The 19366-nt window shown below is 36.9% G+C and overlaps 1 protein-coding gene across 1 annotated transcript; it reads left to right on the forward strand.

The window, feature by feature from the left end:
- Window positions 1–2572: 2572 nt before the first annotated feature.
- LOC130022423 (cytochrome P450 7A1) lies at window positions 2573–15759 on the forward strand. The gene is made up of 6 exons (XM_056113196.1): window positions 2573–2708; window positions 5650–5890; window positions 7335–7909; window positions 9986–10116; window positions 12335–12510; window positions 13886–15759. Exons 1-6 carry the CDS (start codon window positions 2629–2631, stop codon window positions 14183–14185), a joined length of 1503 nt encoding a protein of 500 aa, XP_055969171.1. The 5' UTR covers window positions 2573–2628; the 3' UTR covers window positions 14186–15759.
- Window positions 15760–19366: the final 3607 nt, after the last annotated feature.

Here is a 19366-nt window from a genome sequence, read left to right on the forward strand (position 1 = left end):
GTTGCCTGAAGTGAGATGACCAGCAAAGTCAGGACTGGCTTCTGCTGAGGTGACACAGGGATATACACAAGAGGTACATGATTTCTTTCTTTTTTTTTTCTTTTTGCTTTCTGGGTCAGGCCTAGTGATGCTCAGAGGTTACTCCTGACTTTGCACCCAGGAATTACTCTTAGAAGTGCTCAGGGGACCATATGGGATGCTGGGAATGGAACCCAGGTCGGCCGCATGCAAGGCAAGTGCCCTACCTTCTGTACCATTGCTCCAACCCCGTTCCTTAAGATTTCTATCCTCATCTCTTTCTCTCCAGATTTTACTACTGGGGAGAAAAGTCAAGCCTTTCCAATTCCCTCTCCATGATTAAGCAGCTCTATTGAGAGGAGTCCTTGCTATGCTATAACATAAAAACCCGAACATAGGTTATTTCATGCCATTTACCAAAATAAACATTGAAAAAAACAATTCTAGTTTTAAAATAGCATAGTAATCTAGCACATATACAGGACATGTTTTCAATACAAAATCATTTTCTTTACACAAAACTAAAGGTGAATGACTTAGGAGCCTTCCAGATGATACTGAGATTGAAATTCCCACTGCAAATTAAAACAAACAGGTAAAAACCAAATCTAAAATGCATCATGACACAAACAGAACAAAACCAAATTCCCAACACAAGTCCAAACTCAACAACAAAAAGCAGCATTGGCATTCAAAATACAGATACAAATGGAGCTCCTTCAAATGCAAATCTTCCCAAGGAGGAGAGAGGTAGGATTTACAAAGTCTGCTAATTCACCTTGTAGGTACCTCAGGGCCCTGAAGATCCCAGATAGCAAAAAGCCCTGATTTAGAAAAAACAAACAAAAACCTCCAAATGGAAAGGACAGACAGTTTTCTTTTGATACCTCAAATGAAAAAAAAAAAAGTCTGAATGCCACAAACCCGAGATTATTTGCTTGTGTATACCAGCACAGGCAACCAGCGCAGCTCTCAACAAATTTGATCCTGAAAGCCCTAGTAGGTGCTGGAGGCAGCCACTCTGATCCATGGGAACCAGGGAGAAGGCCAGTACCACGCTGAGAGCAACTGTTGGCTCCTGGCTGCTCTGCCAAGTTCTGTTTACAGAACCCAAGTTTGGTGCTTACCACTTTAAGGCCAGTATTCAAGAGACAAGCGTTTATGCAAGAAACAAAAGGGTTTATGCAGGCACTACCAACTTGAGAGGATGGTAGACTCATTCATGTCTCCAAATAAGCAGGCAAACAAGCAACAGCGTCTTCTTATCAGGTTAGAGCTAGGGCTGATGGGGGAAAATAAGAAGAAATTTCGTCCTGTTCTCATTCCCATGAGCACTCTACATGTGATTTTGTTCCTAATACATATTTAATTACCTTTCTGTACTAAAACAGCCTTCATTAGCATAAGGGATCTTCCATTTTGTTAACTCCTCTTCCCAGAATACTTATGAAGAATCTTTGGCACAGAGTCGGTGCTCAATTAATATGTATGTGTGCAGAGACTTAAGAAGTGAAGAAGGATGTGTGCCAAATAATTAAGAGGTACTGCTTTTGAGTGGGAAGTAGTAAAGAAGATCAATTAGGAACTGACTTTCACTTCCTACCAGATTTGTTTCAGCTAGTCATACATTAGTTAAAAAGGAAACTATTTTACTTTAGTAGAGAGGCTCATACAACTTTTCTTTTAGAAAAAAAATCGGGAAGTTTTGATGTTTTAAATAAACTGTGTTTTTCCATAATGCCCCAAAAGTAGAGAAAGAGTAGAAGGAAATTGTCTGCATTATTTCATAGATGCAGAAGGAGAATTGGGAAGGGGGGCAGTGTGATACTTGGGGACATTGGCGGTAGAAAATGTGCACTGGTGGAGGAATGGGTGTTCGATCATTGTAAGACTGAAACTCAAACATGAAAGCTTTGTAACTGTATCTCACAGCGATTCAATAAAATAAATAAATAAATAAATAAATAAATAAATAAACTGTGTTTTTATCTGGAAGATAAATTCATGTGGCACACTACCTATCTTGAAATGTTTGATAAGTTGCATGTTACTATGTACAGTAAAATATTCCTAATTTTTAAAAAACACTGAAACATGAAACAGTAGAAACTTTTCACCCAGTTCTCTTTCCTTTGAACTTAGTCACTCAATCTCATCTAAATCATTTAAACTGATTTCTTCCTCAAAGTCATGAGACCACTGGCTTGATAAATAAATTATGCTTATCTTTTTTTCCGTTATCAGATTTACATGTCCACTTTATATACTCATTCTGAACAGAGTTTTCAAACTTTTAATAAGCATACTAAACTTGTAATACCTGTTGTGATATCTGTTGGCTTTAAGTCCAAACATTAAGTCAACATTCATTTGAGAGACCTTCAACTTACTGAGTATTGCAGTTTTCTGATTGTTTTGGAAGCTCTTCTGATACCTGTGTACTTAGTTCAAGGACATTTGATTTTTTTTTTTCTAATAAGATGAACAAATAATTGTTTACTTTGGTCACTCAAGTGCAAGATCCAACCATATATAAAAAGTCTAGGTGGAGGCCCTATTTAGTTGCATTCTTACCTTTCTAAGCATAGAAGATTAAGTTAGATTTGCAATATGCTGACCATGTCATTGATCTGGGGAGTTGTTATAGCTGTGTGTTGCTGTTTGTGGCTTGTTCTCGGAAAGAGAAGAAGGTAAGTAAAGCTTTATTTTTAAACCACATTTTAATTTATTCACTTATTTAACATTGATCACTACTATTTAATCAGTGTGGTAATCTGTACCTCCATATAGAAATGAATATTGTATTTTCTTCCTACACATTTAAGTTTTAAGAAATGATTTTGCCTGGTAGGGTTCTAACTTTCCCCAGATACATAAATACTTGAATAGTTAAACAAAAATGGAATACATTAACTTTATAAGTGCAGATAAAAATGTATAAAGAATTTTGGTTAATTAAGTTTAGAAATGAGAGCAATTGTTTAAGTTTAGATTGTTCAACTTAAATTGATTCAAAACTAATCAAAACGTTCTGTGAAACTATTTGTTCTTATTATATACAAAAGTTACTAGAATTATAACCAGAAAAAATAAGATTTGTAAATTCAATGTAAAAGTTTGAGAATGTTTTGACTTTTTTAATTTTTATATGTTAATTTTAATTTTAAGGCTTTAACTTTCTTTAATTCTTGAGATTTAATTTTAATTTTAAAAGTGGTATCTAGTACATCTAACACATGTGATTTTAATTTTGACATACACTGATAACATAAAAATGTATACTTTTGATAAACATAATGTCATAAATTTTATAAGACGTTTGTAGTTTTTATGCATAATGGAAATTAATTTTAATAAAGATTCAAATGCTAAATGAAACTGCACTAAGAAGGGTTTCTTTCTGTTGTATGGATCAAACAGAGGTTTTGACTAAATAAATGCTCTTTTGTCATTTTTATGCTTTGTATAGTATGGACAAGAACGTAGAGTCTTTATTGATAATTGTTATGACTCTTTGATTATCTATAAATGCTAATAAAGCAATGTGAGTTGGGAAATTACTAAATGTGGTACACTCATTAGTATTTTTTCCATTATAATTTGTATAAGAATACAATAAGTTCCCATGGTTAGCTAGACATAGTTTTTCTGATTAGCTTAATAAGTATTTAGAGGTGGATATGCAAATATCTCTATTTTCACCTCCCAAAGGTAGAATTTACCAAAATATGTTCAGCTATGTAGATTCTAAGTGTTTTACAACCTTTTGCAAACTTCTTTGTTTCTTAAGATATTTTTTTAAGACCTGATACTTTCTAGTTTCAATTAAATAACTTATTAATTAAGTAAAATAAAAACAAATATTTTATATGATATTATATTAAGGTGGACAGTGGCTTATGTTGGAAAATTAATATTCATATTATAAATTAAAAACATTTAAATAACATGAAAGAGGACTAAAATTGATCCTATCAACACTTAATTTAACTATCATAAGTTAATTTCTCAGATGAGATTCCACATCTCTTCAACTGTCATTATATAGTAAAATAAACTAGGCAGATTCTGAAAATTTCAATTCCATAATCTTCTGTGTTATGCAGTATCTCATACAATTACAGAAAACAATCAGGAACTGGGGAGAAAGTTCAAGAGACTGAACTTGTGATTTGCATGTCGGAACCCCAGGCTTGATGCCTGAGCATTGAGTGAGGAGTAGCCACTAAGCACCACCATATGTAGCTCCCCAAACAAACAGGGAAATGGTAAAATAAAATAGTTTGAGAAATATAATTAAATGACACTTGAAAACTATATCGGTTTGGAGAGCGAGTGCAGGAGTTAGAGATACGTATAGACAGCGCAGCTTCAATCCCCATCACACAGGACCAACCAGATATTTCTGAATGTATACATTTTCTGAATGTATACTCAGAACTCTCCATCCCCGGCACTACCGGATGTGGTCCTGAAGGCCCCCCAGCACTTCCAGGGTTGCAATGGTGGTCTATGGACCTGCATAACCAGAGAAGCACCACATCCTCAGGCATATCATTAAATTCCTGAACTCCTGGCCAAAAACTAAGGGGTATTGGGGTTCTTTTGGGAGTTTTTTTTTTGGTTTTGGGGTCACACCCAGCAATGCTCAGGTCTTACTCCTGGCTATGTACTCAGGAATCACTTCTGGTGCTTGGGGAACTTACTGGGATGCCAAGGACTGATGATTCCCCTAACTCCTGATATGGTTGGCCAAATTTCTCTGGAGTAACCCCAGGTCTTATTAGTACTGCTTGAGGCCCACACCTCATATATATACTTAACTTTATTTCTGCCCTAAGGAAAGAATTTTTTAACTTTGGCATTTTTCTTCCGTCATTGGGAAAGGTAAACATATTAGACCATCAATGTTTGAGGAAAGTAAGCGTACATGGGGTTAATGACATCATTTCTACTAGTATGATGTAGGGGTGGAGCAATAGCACAGTGGGTTGGGCATTTGCCTTACATACAGCCAACCCGGGTTCAATACCTCCATCCCTCTCAGAGAGCCCAGCAAGCTACCAAGAGTATCCCGCCCACATGGCAGAGCCTGGTAAGCTCCTGGTGGCATATTTGATATGCCAAAAACAGTAACAACGAGTCTCACAATGGAGACATTACTGGTGCCTGCTCGAGCAAATTGATGAACAACGGGAGGACAGTGCTACAGTGCTACCAGTATGACATATTACTACTTTAAAGTTACTTCTAATATAGTAAAGGAGCAGGGACTGGATAGGGCTGGAATGATAGCACAGCGGTAGGGTGTTTGCCTTACACGCAGCCAACATGGATGACCCGAGTTCTATTCCTCTGCCTCTCTCGGAGAGCCTGGCAAGCTACCGAGAGTATCTCGCCCTCACGGCAGAGCCTGGCAAGCTACCCGTGATTGTATTCTATATGCCAAACACAGTAACAACAAAAGTATCCAATGGAGATGTTACTGGGCCCGCTTGAGCAAACTGATGAACAACAGGAGGACAGTGAAACTATAGATAGTATTTTGACGATTAAAGTCAATGGCAAATCTGATTTAAATTTTTAAAAAGTATGTAATTTCTTATATCTATCATAAATTTGTGTTTACAGGCAAATAGGTGAACCACCTCTGGAGAATGGGTTAATTCCATATTTTGGATGTGCTCTGCAATTTGGTGCCAATCCTCTTGAGTTCCTGAAAGCAAATCAAAGGAAACATGGTCATATTTTCACCTGCAAACTAATGGGAAACTATGTCCACTTTGTAACAAATCCCTTGTCATACCAGAAAGTATTATGCCATGGGAAATATTTTGACTGGAAAAAATTTCACTTTACTACTTCTGCAAAGGTAACCTATATTGCATTAGCCTTTATTTGTATACAATTCTCTTCATTTTCTGCCATTTTGTTTATTATTATACTTAATTATTTTAGTATATTTACAGATATAGATGTTGAAGAATTACTCTGACATGTTGGGTCTTAGATCAGACTAGACATAATGTATTAATACTAATTGTATTTAATATCTAGAATATGAATAACCAATTTTAGTTTTAGTTTTTGTGGTCATATCTGGTGTTCAGGGACTATTTCTTGCTGAGAGCTCAGGGCTTGCTCTTGGCAGTGCTCAGAGGATCATGTAGTACTGGGCATAGAACCTCCAGCATGCAGAGCATGGACTGCAGCATGCTGATTTATCTCCCTGGCCCAGATTTTCTGTTTGTCTGTTTTGTTTTGTTTCTTTTTTGGCCACACCCATCAAGTCTGCAGGTTCATTCATGGCTCTATACTCAGGAATTATTCCTGGCAGTGCTTGGAGGACCATAGGGGATGACAGGAATCTAACCTGGGTCAGTCATATGGAAGACAAGCACTTAACCTGCTATACTATCTCTCCACCCATCTATATTTGCTATTTCTTTTCTTTTTTTTTCTGCCTTTTTTGGGGACCACACCCATTGATACACAGGGGTTACTCCTAGCTCATGCACTCAGGAATTACTCCTGGTGGTGCTTGGGTAACCATATGGTATGCTGGGAACTGAACCCAGGTCGGCCGCGTGCAAGGCAAATGCCCAACCTACTGTGCTATCGCTCCAGCCCCTATACTTGCTATTTCTTAACCAGCTAATGAGAGTCATATAAAAATAGAATGCGTTACTTAAAAAGGTGGCACTCAGAGTAAGATGTACAAATACAGTCAGACCAGAAATATCTGAACAATACCCATAGTGCTTGTGGAAGGTGGAAATGCAATCCTAACACTTATTTAATCACACCTATGACACATATTTATTTAATTTTGTTAAAGACATGACCAGACACTTTCATTATTATATAATTTTTATAAAACTAGATAATTTTGATTCAATAGTATCTTCCATACGCAAATTGACTGATATTTACTGAGACTTTGTAAAGAAATTAGACAAGGTCTCTGCCACTACGTAGCTTAAAACCTTGCTAAGATATATTAATTAGTGCCAAATTAATGTACAAATAAATGCAGTGGCATTAGAAAAATAAGAAATTTATGCCCGAAGTAGTAGTTGGGGAGGCTCACAATGAAGAGAAGGGATTTAAATCTGGCCCTTTTAAAAAGGGTATGATTTGGTCATTCATTTGTGAGCACTGTAAAATTGTGAGAAGAGAAGATAGAAAAAACAATTTTGTATTCTTAAACAAATAAAAAATCATTTTATTTAAAATTTAAAATAATACAATATATTTTAGCCTTTAAGCCATCTGGTCAGGCTTAATTTTTTTCCATGCATTTTATTTGTTATTAGGCATTTGGGCACAGAAGCATTGATCCAAATGATGGAGACACAACTGAAAACATAAACAAGACTTTAATCAAGACCCTACAGGGTGATGCCTTAAATTCCCTCACAGAAACAATGATGGAAAACCTCCAACGGGTCATGAGACTTCAAGTCATCCCTAACTCACAGCCCATGTGGAGAACAGAAGGGCTGTATTCCTTCTGTTACCGAGTGATGTTTGAAGCTGGATATATAACACTCTTTGGCAGAGATATTACAGGGCAAGATACACAAAAAGCACTTATTCGTAATCACCTTGACAACTTCAAGGAATTTGACAAAATCTTTCCAGCTTTGGTAGCAGGTCTCCCCATCCACATGTTCAAGACTGCACATCACGCCAGGGAAAAACTGGAAGAGAGCTTCAAGCATGAGAACCTGGGGAAAAGATACCACATGTCAGAACTGATAAGGTTTATGAATGACACACTGTCTACCTTAGATGACATGGAGAAGGCCAAGTCACACGTCGCTCTACTCTGGGCTTCATTAGCAAACACCATTCCTGCTACATTCTGGAGCTTGTTTCATATGATTAGGTAAGTAACAGCTTATCCACTTAAATTTATCCCATTTAAATTTTAGTAGAAAACAGATTTTCAATTATGGTGGTGGTGGGAGGAATGGGGTGGTGTCGGGAGCAGAACCATTTGTAGAACCTTCTCGTGCTATCACTTTAGCGCATAATATTTACCCCTATGCTTCATACATCTCAAATCATCCAATTCTCACAAAAACAGAAGCAGTGGAACATGCTTCTTAGAGAAGCAGAGTCAAGGCTAGGGAAAAGAATGAGGGCTGGAAATTACCCTGGAAATCTAAAGCAAAATCCTTGCCTTTAAACAAGGCTGACCCTAAAAGTTTATGAATCCAGAATTCATGAGGAAAAAAAATTTGTAGGTGTATTTAAGTTATGGCTTATTAACCTGTGAATGGAAAATGAGGCAGTGCTTTTGCCTTACTTATTTGTGTACTGTTTCCTCTCTCAGTTAGTGATTACTTTTACTGTTTCGCCAACTCTGTTATCTATGGAGCAGTCATATCATACATTATTTATTAAGCAATTATTTATTATGGATGAAATTTTGCCTTTAAAACTATATGCAAAGAAAAAAAACTTTATGTATTGTATCTTATACAACATAGATTCACCCCCAAGTGCTAATTGTTTGAGATTTTGCAATGAAATGATTTATTGAATTATTCCAGTTAAATTGGAAGTTTAGGAGGCCAAGAGATACTACAGGGGTTAAGACACTTGTCTTGCATGTAGCTGATCCAGACTCAATCCTCAACCCCAAGTATGGTCTCCTGAGCACTGTCAGCAGTGATCAGTGAGCAAAGAGTCAGGAGTAAGTTCTGCATACCACCAGATATGGCCCCTTTTCCTAAACTCGGGAAGAAAATTAGTTCCTTTGTAGAATATAATTGTTCAATTGAGAATATCAGGTTTTTCATTGATAATTGATCATTTTATATCTTTAATATAAAAACTATTTTGGGGGTAGAATGTAGCTTAATGACAGAGTATATACTTTGCATGTATGAGGATATGAGTTTATTACCAAGCATCACGCACATAAATATTTTTAAAATAATTGTAAATATAAAAATTCCATTTCTAAACTTAATCTCAAATACAAAGTATCTTCCACAGTTTTTACTTAAGTAAACTTTGTTCAAATAAATTGATATATCTACAGTAAGGTTGCAACATCAATTTAATATCATCTAGGTGATAGCAGACATTTTATGCAGGCACATAAATATGATCAAATATTTCTCAAGCTTCATTTTTTGCCTTATGTATTTGATCCCATAAAACTGAGAATTCAGTAAACTTAGTACAAAAATGAATCACCAGTCTTTTTACAAGTCAAAATGGTATAGCAAGTTATAATATAATTACAAGATAAATATAATGTAAATATCAATAATGTACAATGTTTGTTAGGTAAATTTTTATTTGAAATCATAGTATGAATTTTAAGAGTTAATTCAAATTTCCCCTTTTTTGGTGAGGACTTCCAAGCAATACCCAGGGGACCCGGGGACCAGTCCCAACAATTCTCAGACAACTAGACTGACAGTTCAGTGTGGGACTGAGGATATAGGCTGTTTCCTGGGTCCTGTGTGTCTGGAACTACCCAGGCTATTCCAAGGGTGCTCAGTGGGTCTATAAGTCTACACTCAGTGGTTCTCAGAGGACCATGTACCATGGAACAAACTGAGGTCAGCTACATGCAAGGCACATAAGTACTGCCTCTCTAGCCTGTCAGCCAGCAATTTATAATACTTAAATAACCAATTCTTCTTCCCTTTTCCCACTTATGAATAACTTGACCATTTAATCTTTTTTAAGAAAACATTTATTTATAACTGGTTAGCCAAACTTTGACTTCGAAATAGCAAGGTTCCTTTAAAGCAGTAACTGTTGGTAATACATAAGGAGATAAACGCAATTATGAAACAGAATAAAAGGCAAATGAGACTGTTCCTTTCCCACCTTCTCTGGTACTTGGTTAAAAGGAGCAAATCTCTATTTGTTTGTAGACACGCAGTTTGACAAAAATTTCACTTTTGCACATCTAATTTTTTCTCTTAATTTTTAACAGGAACCCCGAAGCATTGAAAGCAGCTACAGAAGAAGTGAAGAAAACTCTGGAGAATGCTGGTCAAAACATCAGCTCTTGGGACCATCCTATTTCCTTGAGTCCAACACAACTGAATGACATGACTGTGCTAGGTAATACTAAGTGATATCCCATTTACTGTGTTCTTCAGACAGTGACCAGCATTATAGTGGTGAACTTAATTGTACCGGGCATGTTGTTAAGTGTTTCAGATGGATTCCCCCATTTGATCCTTATAACAAACCTGTAGCAAATGCAAATGCACTTAGTTGAGTTACAGCCTAGAGTAGAATGTGGACACAGTGCTAATTAAGACACTTGATTTTACACATTCTCTCAACTGCTTATCTACCCTGCTTTGTTTCCTTGGGTTTTACTATTATCACAAGTTTTATACTTAATAGAAGCATATTGTTAATATTCTTTTTCTTTTTTTTTTTTGGCTTTTTTGGGTAACACCCGGCAATGCACAGGGGTTACTCCTGGCTCTTCACTCAGGAATTACTCCTGGCAGTGCTCAGGAGACCGTATGGGATGCTGGGATTCAAACCCTGATCGGCCTAGTGCAAGGCAAACGCCCTACCCGCTGTGCTATGGCTCCAGCTCCTGTTAACATTCTTAAAATCAATGGGTGCCATCAAGAAAGTTAGCTGCAAGAGTTGGGGTTGAAGATTATTTTGGTTAATTTTAGTTTTCTGTATCTTATAGAAATATAAAAGTACTATATATTTTTTACACTAGGGAAGTTTCCCTTTTGTCTTTGTTATTTTTCTCAGGAAAGTTTCCCTTTCCTCTTTGTTAATTTCAAAGAAAGAAATGAATGTATACTTGAGGGATAGTTTATCTTAGTAAAGGAGATAAGCTGCAGTTCCTTCTTGGGCTCTTCATGCCTGTGAGAATCTGGGCCTATCCCTTGACTTTGGGGAGGCTTATTTCTTATTTGTAAAACAAAGAGCTAATAGCTAGGGTTTTACTCCCATTAATTTAGTGAGGATCCAACACATGACAATTATAAAAGATAGGTGTTGGTATGTCAGATTGAACCTTCTCAGTAAATGTATAGATTTTTAACTCTGTGGGGGTTATTCTAAATAGTATCCCCCAACAAATTTGTCAGACAGCACAGTATTACCATAAATAATCAGACAATCTAAAAATCAAAGCAGGTTCTTGTAAACACTGAAACATTTAAGAAACATTATTGTAAATATCAGAACTTATGGAAACATCAACTACCTGAAACATAAGGAAAATAATTTTTGAGTGAAAGAATTGTAGGCATATTGGGAAGGAGTGATAAGGTAGGGTATGGTAGGGTAGGGATTTGCATTGCAGGCAGCCAACCAGGCAGCAGATCAGGTTCAATCCCCACCACCCCAAATGGTCCTCCAAGCCTGCCAGGAGTGATCCTTGAGCACTGAGTCAGGAGTAAGTCTTGAGCACAGCCGAGTGTGACCCACAAACAAAACAAAATAATTATAGGCATATTAAGTTAGAAATTGATGATACACATCAAAGTGATTTATTGAATTTTCAATTACAATAAATATATAGTGTCATATAAAAAATAAAATTATTGGGACTGGAGGACAGAAAGTAGGGTGCTTGCTCTGCATGTAGCTGACCTGGGTTTAATCCCCAGCATCCTATATAGTTCTTCAAACACTGCCAGGAGTGATTCCTGAGCATAGAGCCAGGAGTGAGCCCACACAGCTGGGTATGCCTCACCACCCCCCAAGAAAAAGTAAAAATAAATTTTTTTTAAAAAATTCTGAAAGTCTAGTTTCTCTTGGTGACCAAGAATATTTTCTTTATTAAAAATTATTAACTCAGATAATCAGATTGAATAATAATGAGTCAATATGTGACTTAAGTCATAGAGTATTATATGCTCTATGGATTCCAAAAATCACCCTGAATGAAGGCACTGATCCCTGTGCACTGCAACAATGACAACAAAAGTACAGTTAGGGACAGGGAGACTATCCGCTGGGTTAACGTGAACACAATCTATGAGGGGGAGAGCTGGGTTCGGTCCCTGGCACTAAATAATCTCTCGAGAACAAAGCCAGGAGTAGCCTCTGAGCTGGTTAAAAATCAGAAACAAAACATACATTCAGATACAAGTGAATGATTGACTAGCATAGTGGTAACAGAAAAAAGCTTGGTAAATATTTGTCTGACCAGCTGCCCATAGTCTGTCTAGCTTTGTGTTATAGACTTCTAGAAACATTTGACCTTAGATTATATGGTCTTTAAATGCCCTATTTGTTCTTTCTTCTTTCTTTCCCTCCTCCTTGTCTCTTTTTTCTCACTTAAAAAAATGTTTAGACAGTATCATCAAGGAGTCTCTGAGGCTTTCTAGTGCCTCCCTGAACATTCGGCCTGCTAAAGAGGATTTCACTTTGCACCTTCAGGAAGGTTCCTTTAATATTCGCAAAGATGACATCATAGCACTTTATCCACAACTAATGCATTTAGATCCAGAAATTTATCCGGACCCTTTGGTAAGTGACTATCAAAGTTTAATATGCGGGTGCTATCTCTCCAGAGAGAAATAAAATGGAAGTTTCCCATTGCACAGTTGTTTTAAACATCGAAGCCATAAGGATTGTCTCATTCATCATGTCCAATATTTATATATTTTGAGAATCTGGATATAATGGGCTAAATCTTTTTATTCCTGATATTAATTTTACTACACAATATGTGCTCAATTTCAATTATATTTGTAGTTTGGGGTCTTTTAAGAAGTCTTCTGCTTTTTTTTCTCCTTAAAAATGCCTAAACCCAAATGCCAGAAGTTAGACAGATACACCATCTCTTTTAGTTTTGTTCTGAACTTTTTTTTTTTGGCTTTTTGGGTCACACTTGGCAATGCTCAGGGGTTACTCTTGACTCTGTACTTAGGAATTACTCCTTGCGGTGCCCACGGAACCTTATGGGATGCAGGGAATCAAACTCCGGTCAGCCGCGTGCAAGGCAAAAACCCTACCTGGTGTATTGCTCCAGCCCTAAGTTTTGTTCTGAACCTTTTTAAAGATCTGCTTCTGCCAGATATTAGTCACCTAGTAAGGATAGAAGGCGCTATTTTCACAGAGAATGTTAAATTCTTATTCCTTGGGTACTTGCCAACTGACCAATTAGTGGATTGGATTTTGAAGATGTTAAGCCAGAAGATTAGAAGGGGAAAGTTAGGGAAAAAGCATGCATTGATTTTCAATGGTACCCACATGATAACTATGTAGCACTGTCCTCCCATTGTTCATTGATTTGTCTCCATTGTGAGATTTGTTACTGTTTTAGGCATATGAATATGTCACGAGTAGCTTGCTAGGCTTTGCCTTATGGGCGGGATACTCCTTGTTAGCTTGCCTGGCTCTTTGAGAGGGCGAACCGGGTTGGCCGAGTGCAAGGCAAACACCCTACCTGCTAAGCGATCACTCTGGCCCACAATAACTATATATTATAATGCTGGTATAGTGATGTACTGGTGATGCATGTTGGAATTATACGTGGGAAACTATTAATGGCAGTATTATAAATCATGAAACCTCAATCAATTAAGAACTTTTAATATAAATAATTGTAATGCAATGATACTTCCATTAAAAAGAAAGCTGTTCTGTATATTCTAGGTCAAGGAGGAAGCACATTCCATTTAAAGTAGTTTGGGGGCTGGAGAGAGAGTACAGGGTTGGGTGATGGTCTTGCACCCAGACGACTCAGGTTCAATCCCCAGCACTGGGTATGGTCCAGTATAGCTAGGAGTGATCCCTTGGCACAGAGTTGAGAATTTCTGGATGTTCTCCCCAGCCCCTAAAAATAAGGAAAAAAAAAAGAAACAGCTTATAGAGGTTTTTTTTTATATTTTTATTTCAGACTTTTAAATATGATCGCTATCTTGATGAAGATGGGAAGATAAAGACTGCCTTCTACAGAAATGGACACAGGTTAAAATATTATTATATGCCTTTTGGATCAGGAGCCACAATATGTCCTGGAAGAATATTTGCTGTCCTGGAAATCAAGCAATTTTTGATTTTGATGCTTACCTATTTTGAGCTAGAGCTGGTGGAAAACCCTGTTAAATGTCCCCCTTTGGACCAGTCCCGTGCAGGTTTAGGCATTTTACCACCATTAAACGATGTTGAGTTTAAATATAAACGCAAATGTTCCTGAGAATGTAATTAGAGAGAGGTGATATCACAGGACTGAAGAACACATTGTATAGCTCTCTCTTTGGACAGATACCTTAACTGGTAGTGAAAGTGATATAGCAAGTCTAATTCTTGATCACTGACCTTTGCTTGTGAATCTGAATATTTGGGTGACAGTTTCTAGATTCCATCTCAGTCTATGCTGGTTAGAAGCACAACTGTTTTTGTTTGAATTAGTGAACGGTCATATAACCAGGACTGAACTTCATTTTTTTCACCCAGAAGAAAAAGCTTTTTGTTTGTCCAGAATGAAGATACTCCAATTGGCAGTCTTTTTTCCTAAGGAAATGAACTTATTTTTATAAAAGTTATCTAGTAAATTTGAAAAAGTTACAAATTCACGTTTTAGTGAAACCATGATTTTTTAATAAGAAGAAAATATCTTTTCATTTTCCCTATATCAAGTATTCACACTTTTAAAAATAATAATATACTAATTTCTGAACTACATTAAAGATAGTTTAATATTTCCATTTAAAGTCAGGGTTCAACTATCTTAACTATGTTTTCATTGGAGTTCATTTAGTGTGTATTTTTTTTCAGAAAAGGCAATTATTTTCTGGCATCACTAAACCTGAATCAATTAAAAGAATATAGGTTTTATGTGGCATATTTTTAAGTTAAAATAAATATTATCCCTATTAAGAGAAAACAGTCATTTAAATAGCTTTTAAATAGCCATTTAAAAGCATTGGGTGTAAAATGTGGGACATAGAGATCATTTAATATAATCTAGTATTGTACTTTAAATACTTTTTATATTTCAATATCATTCAATTGAAGAAAATATAATTTAAGGTGGGGCTGGAGCGATAGCACAGTGGTAGGGCGTTTGCCTTGCACGCAGCCAACATGGCTGACCTGAGTTCGATTCCTCCGCCCCTCTCGGAGAGCCCGGCAAGCTACCGAGAGTATCTGGCCCGCACGGCAGAGCCTGGCAAGCTCCCCGTGACGTATTCGATATGCCAAACACAGTAACAACGAAGTCTCCAATGGAGACGTTACTGGGCCCGCTTGAGCAAATCGATGAACAACGGGAGGACAGTGACAGGACAGTGATAATTTAAGGTTATTTGATAACCTTTAATGTGTATTACAGTGCTGAGGTGAGGTATTTTATGTACTGGAGTTATCAGTTATATTTTATTGATATTTCTGTATGTATTTATTTGTAAATTATGCTTACTTATTTCTTGTATTACAAATATTTCTGTACTAGAAAATATTGTTAAATTCTATAATTTTTAAATGATTCACCTTTCAGAAATATGTGTGAATGTTTTAAATTTTATATTAAGAATACTAAATACATTCATCTGAAAAGCTGCAAGAATTGTGTTCAAAATTTATTCCTTATAAGAAGCAAAATTGTCATTCACTTAAAAATTTCTCTACCAATCATGAAATTTATTAATTAAAAAAATCTTGTTATTTAATATTATCACAAAATTACCTGTTACATACATTAATTTCATAGTGAGAAAATTAAACTCTTTCAGATGTAGGTCATGATCAATAAAACTGTTTTATACTCGATTTTAAAAAATATTTTAAAATATGGTTTTACAATATTTTTTGTCTTTCTAAATGTACTCATATGTATTTCTACATCTTTATTTTTCACACAATAGAGGTTGACAATTGGTAGAACAAATGTCTTTCCACATGTTTTGGTATTGAAGGACAGTTTTTTAACTTTTTTTAGAGGTGTCCTTAGGGGTGCTAGGAACTCAGGGTCACACCCCGTGACACTCCACACACTGTTGACTGCTGATGGCTTTGTGTGTGGCCAGGTGGCACATGTGAAACCATCGAGCATGAGGATGGAAACTGGACCTGACAGTGTATATGAGGCACAATCCCCTTTGAGCTAGCTCACTACTCCATTGGATGGCTTGTTCAGGACTTACTCCTGGTTCTGTGCTCAGGGGCTACTCCTGATGGTGCTTGGGGGACCATATGTGGTGTTGGATATTGAACCTGGGTCACAGCAGAAGCAGCCACTTGTAAGGGTAGTAATTTAATGTCATACTATGTATTTGCACCCCCTACAGTTTTAAAGGGTTGAAAAAATAAAAAGAATTGCATTTTATAACATATAGCCATATAAAAAACTCAGATTTCCACATAAATATGAAGTGAATAGGTACATGTACACTCAATATTTCTTTCTGGAGCTCCTCTTGTAAAATGGTTGCTGAGCCGATTTGTTTCAATGGAGAGTGTCAGTGTGAAACCTAAAATAGTCCTTACAGAAAATTTCAATTCCTGATGTATAGAAATTCCAATTTTAACACTAACTTTATTAACTTATGTAAGTTACAAGTTTAACTATATATGTGTGTGTGTGTGTGTGTGTGTGTGTGTGTGTGTGTGTGTGTATGTACTGGTATATGAAGTTATTTTCTACTTAAAAAATAGACTATGAGTACCAGAGAGAGAGAGAGTAGAGCAGTTAAGATGCTTTTATTACACATGGTTGACCTTGGTTTGAATATGGTTATCCCACCCCACCAAAAGTGATGTCTAAAGTACAGCTAAATGTGGCCTAGAAACAAAAACAAAGACTGTGATTTAAAAAATTATAAGAAGAGCTGGACCGATGCCACAGCAGGTAGGACATTTGCTTTGCACTCAGCCAACCCAGGTCGATTCCCAGCATCCCATATGGTCCCCCAAGCACTTCCAGGAGTGATTCCTGAGTGCAGAGCCAGAAGTAACCACTGAACATCGCTGGGTATGGCCCAAAAAGCAAAATAATAATAATAATAATAATAATAAAAAATAGTAAATCACTTAATCACTTGATCACTTGATCACTTGACTTCCCTTAACTTCACTTAACGAATCGTCGATTTGCTCAAGCAGGTGCCAGTAACGTCTCCATTTGTCCCTGTTGCGTGCTAGTGTAGCCCAATGGCGTCTGTTCGCTCTAGGAACATGAACATGAAGAGCCTCAAACCATTCGTTCATGATCTTGATGAAGAAGTCTGACCATCTGGTAGGTGGACGGCCACGTAGTCTTTTGACATCCCATGGAATCCAGTTGGGAACGGCTCTAGTCCAGTGGTCGTCTGTAAATCTCATTACATGACCAGCCCATCTGATTTTTGACACCTTGGCAAACGAGACAGTGTCCCTGATTCTTGATCATTGACGGAGGTCGGAACTCCGGATTCTTTCTCTCATTTGAGTGAAACGTGATATTCCAAGCATAGCTCTTTCAATTCCTCTTTGGGAGACCAAATAGCATTCTCATCCTGTTTGCGTAGGGCCCAGGTCTCTGAGGCGTATGTTAATGCAGGAAGAACAGTGGAATCAAAGAGATGTGCCCAGAGCCAGAGGTTCTTCGTCCTCTTAGCTATTTCTTCGACGTTCTTGAAGGCGTTCCAAGCTGCTCTCTTTCTCCTGTGCAGCTCAGGTGCCAAATAGTAAATAAATAATGCCAAATAGCAAATAAATAAATAAATAAATAATTATAAGAGATGAGAAGACACTCGAAGACATCCAGATCACCAAAAGGCATATGAAAAAGTTTTCACCATCATTCATTATCAGGAAAATAGAAAGTCAAATGACAACCAGATATCACTTCATACCAGAGAAAATTACCTACATATAAAAGACTAGGAAAAATCCATGTTAATTTAGATATGCTGAATTAGAAATCCTTGTTCACTATTGATGGGAATGTCATCTGGTTCAACATCTATAGTTATGGAGACTTCACAACATATCAAAAAATAAAATTTCCACATGACACAGAAAATATATTCCTTGGTATCTATCTTATGAATACAAAGTATAAAATGAAATACATTCTGGACCCAAGAAGATAGTACAGGGGTTAGGACACTTGCTTTTCATGTAGCAGCCGACCTCAACTTGAATACCTGGTACCACATATGGTCCCCCCAGCAACAGCAGGAGTGATCCTTATCGCAAAGTTAGGAGTAATCCCTTCGCACTGCTGGACGTGACTCCTCAACCAATAAATAACTATATACATAGTTCCACATGCACACACATACCTATGTTCATTGCAGCACTATTTACAATTTCAAGATATTGAAACAACCCAAATGCCCAAGACATTTGAGTGACTAAAGAGTAGTACAAATACAAAATAAAATACTATATTAGGCTATAGAAAGATGAAAACTTGCCTGTGGGTACAATTTTGCTGAATCTAGACTCTAGAAGTTTAAACAAAACAAGTCAGAAGGAGAAGTACAAATACTCAATGATCTCACTCTTGGGAATAGTCATTATCTAATGAAAACAAACCTTTGCACTTTGACTACACAGCTAAGTTACAAGTGGTGGAAAATGAGGGGAGGTGAGAGGTGGGGAGGGAAGAAACAGACTGGAACTGGCATAAGGACATTGATGAAAGATCTTTGGCATTTTGGTGGGGGGAGAGGTACATTGACTTCATACACAAAAATCATAACCACTAACACTATTGTATAATGTTACCTTAACAACTATAAGGAGGTTTTTTTGTTTGTTTGTTTGTTTTTTGGGTCACACCCAGCGATGCACAGGGGTTACTCCTGGCTTTGTAGTCAGGAATTACTTCTGGCGGTGCTCAGGGAATATATGGGAAACTGGGAATAGAACCTGGGTCGGCCGCATGCTAGGCAAACACCCTACCCACTGTACTATCGCTCCAGCCCTATAAGAAGTTTGAAAAAAGAAAAAAAAATTTAAAATGTTCCACCTTCAAAAAAAATGTGATGCAGCTACATTAAAAACTAATTTTCTTGTAAATAACCTTAAACTTGCAACTTTATTGAAAACCTAAATCATTTCATTTGGGCAAAAGATCTTCCTTTGAAACAGGAAGCCTAGAATAAAAAAAAATATAGTAGCCTGTTGTAAGAACAAATTGACTAAAGGGTAAATATCAAGAATAAAATTTATTGCCTGTGACTGAGGCCAGCTTCAGATGCACCATTTTCCTTGGTTCTTAGGAGTCCTTTGAGGTGTCCGCTACTATAACCCTTTTGTTACAGAGGAGAGAAAAGGTGAATTCTAAAAAGCTAAATCACGGGCCCAAGGTGCCAATCCTGGCAGATAGAGCAGGGAGTGTATTGGACCACATTGCTCTAAGCCTGCATTCGGTATTTGTGGCAGGACC

Source organism: Sorex fumeus, unplaced genomic scaffold (genome assembly GCF_029834395.1).
Source record: "Sorex fumeus unplaced genomic scaffold, SorFum_2.1 ptg000002l, whole genome shotgun sequence".
Classification (NCBI taxonomy): domain Eukaryota; kingdom Metazoa; phylum Chordata; class Mammalia; order Eulipotyphla; family Soricidae; genus Sorex; species Sorex fumeus.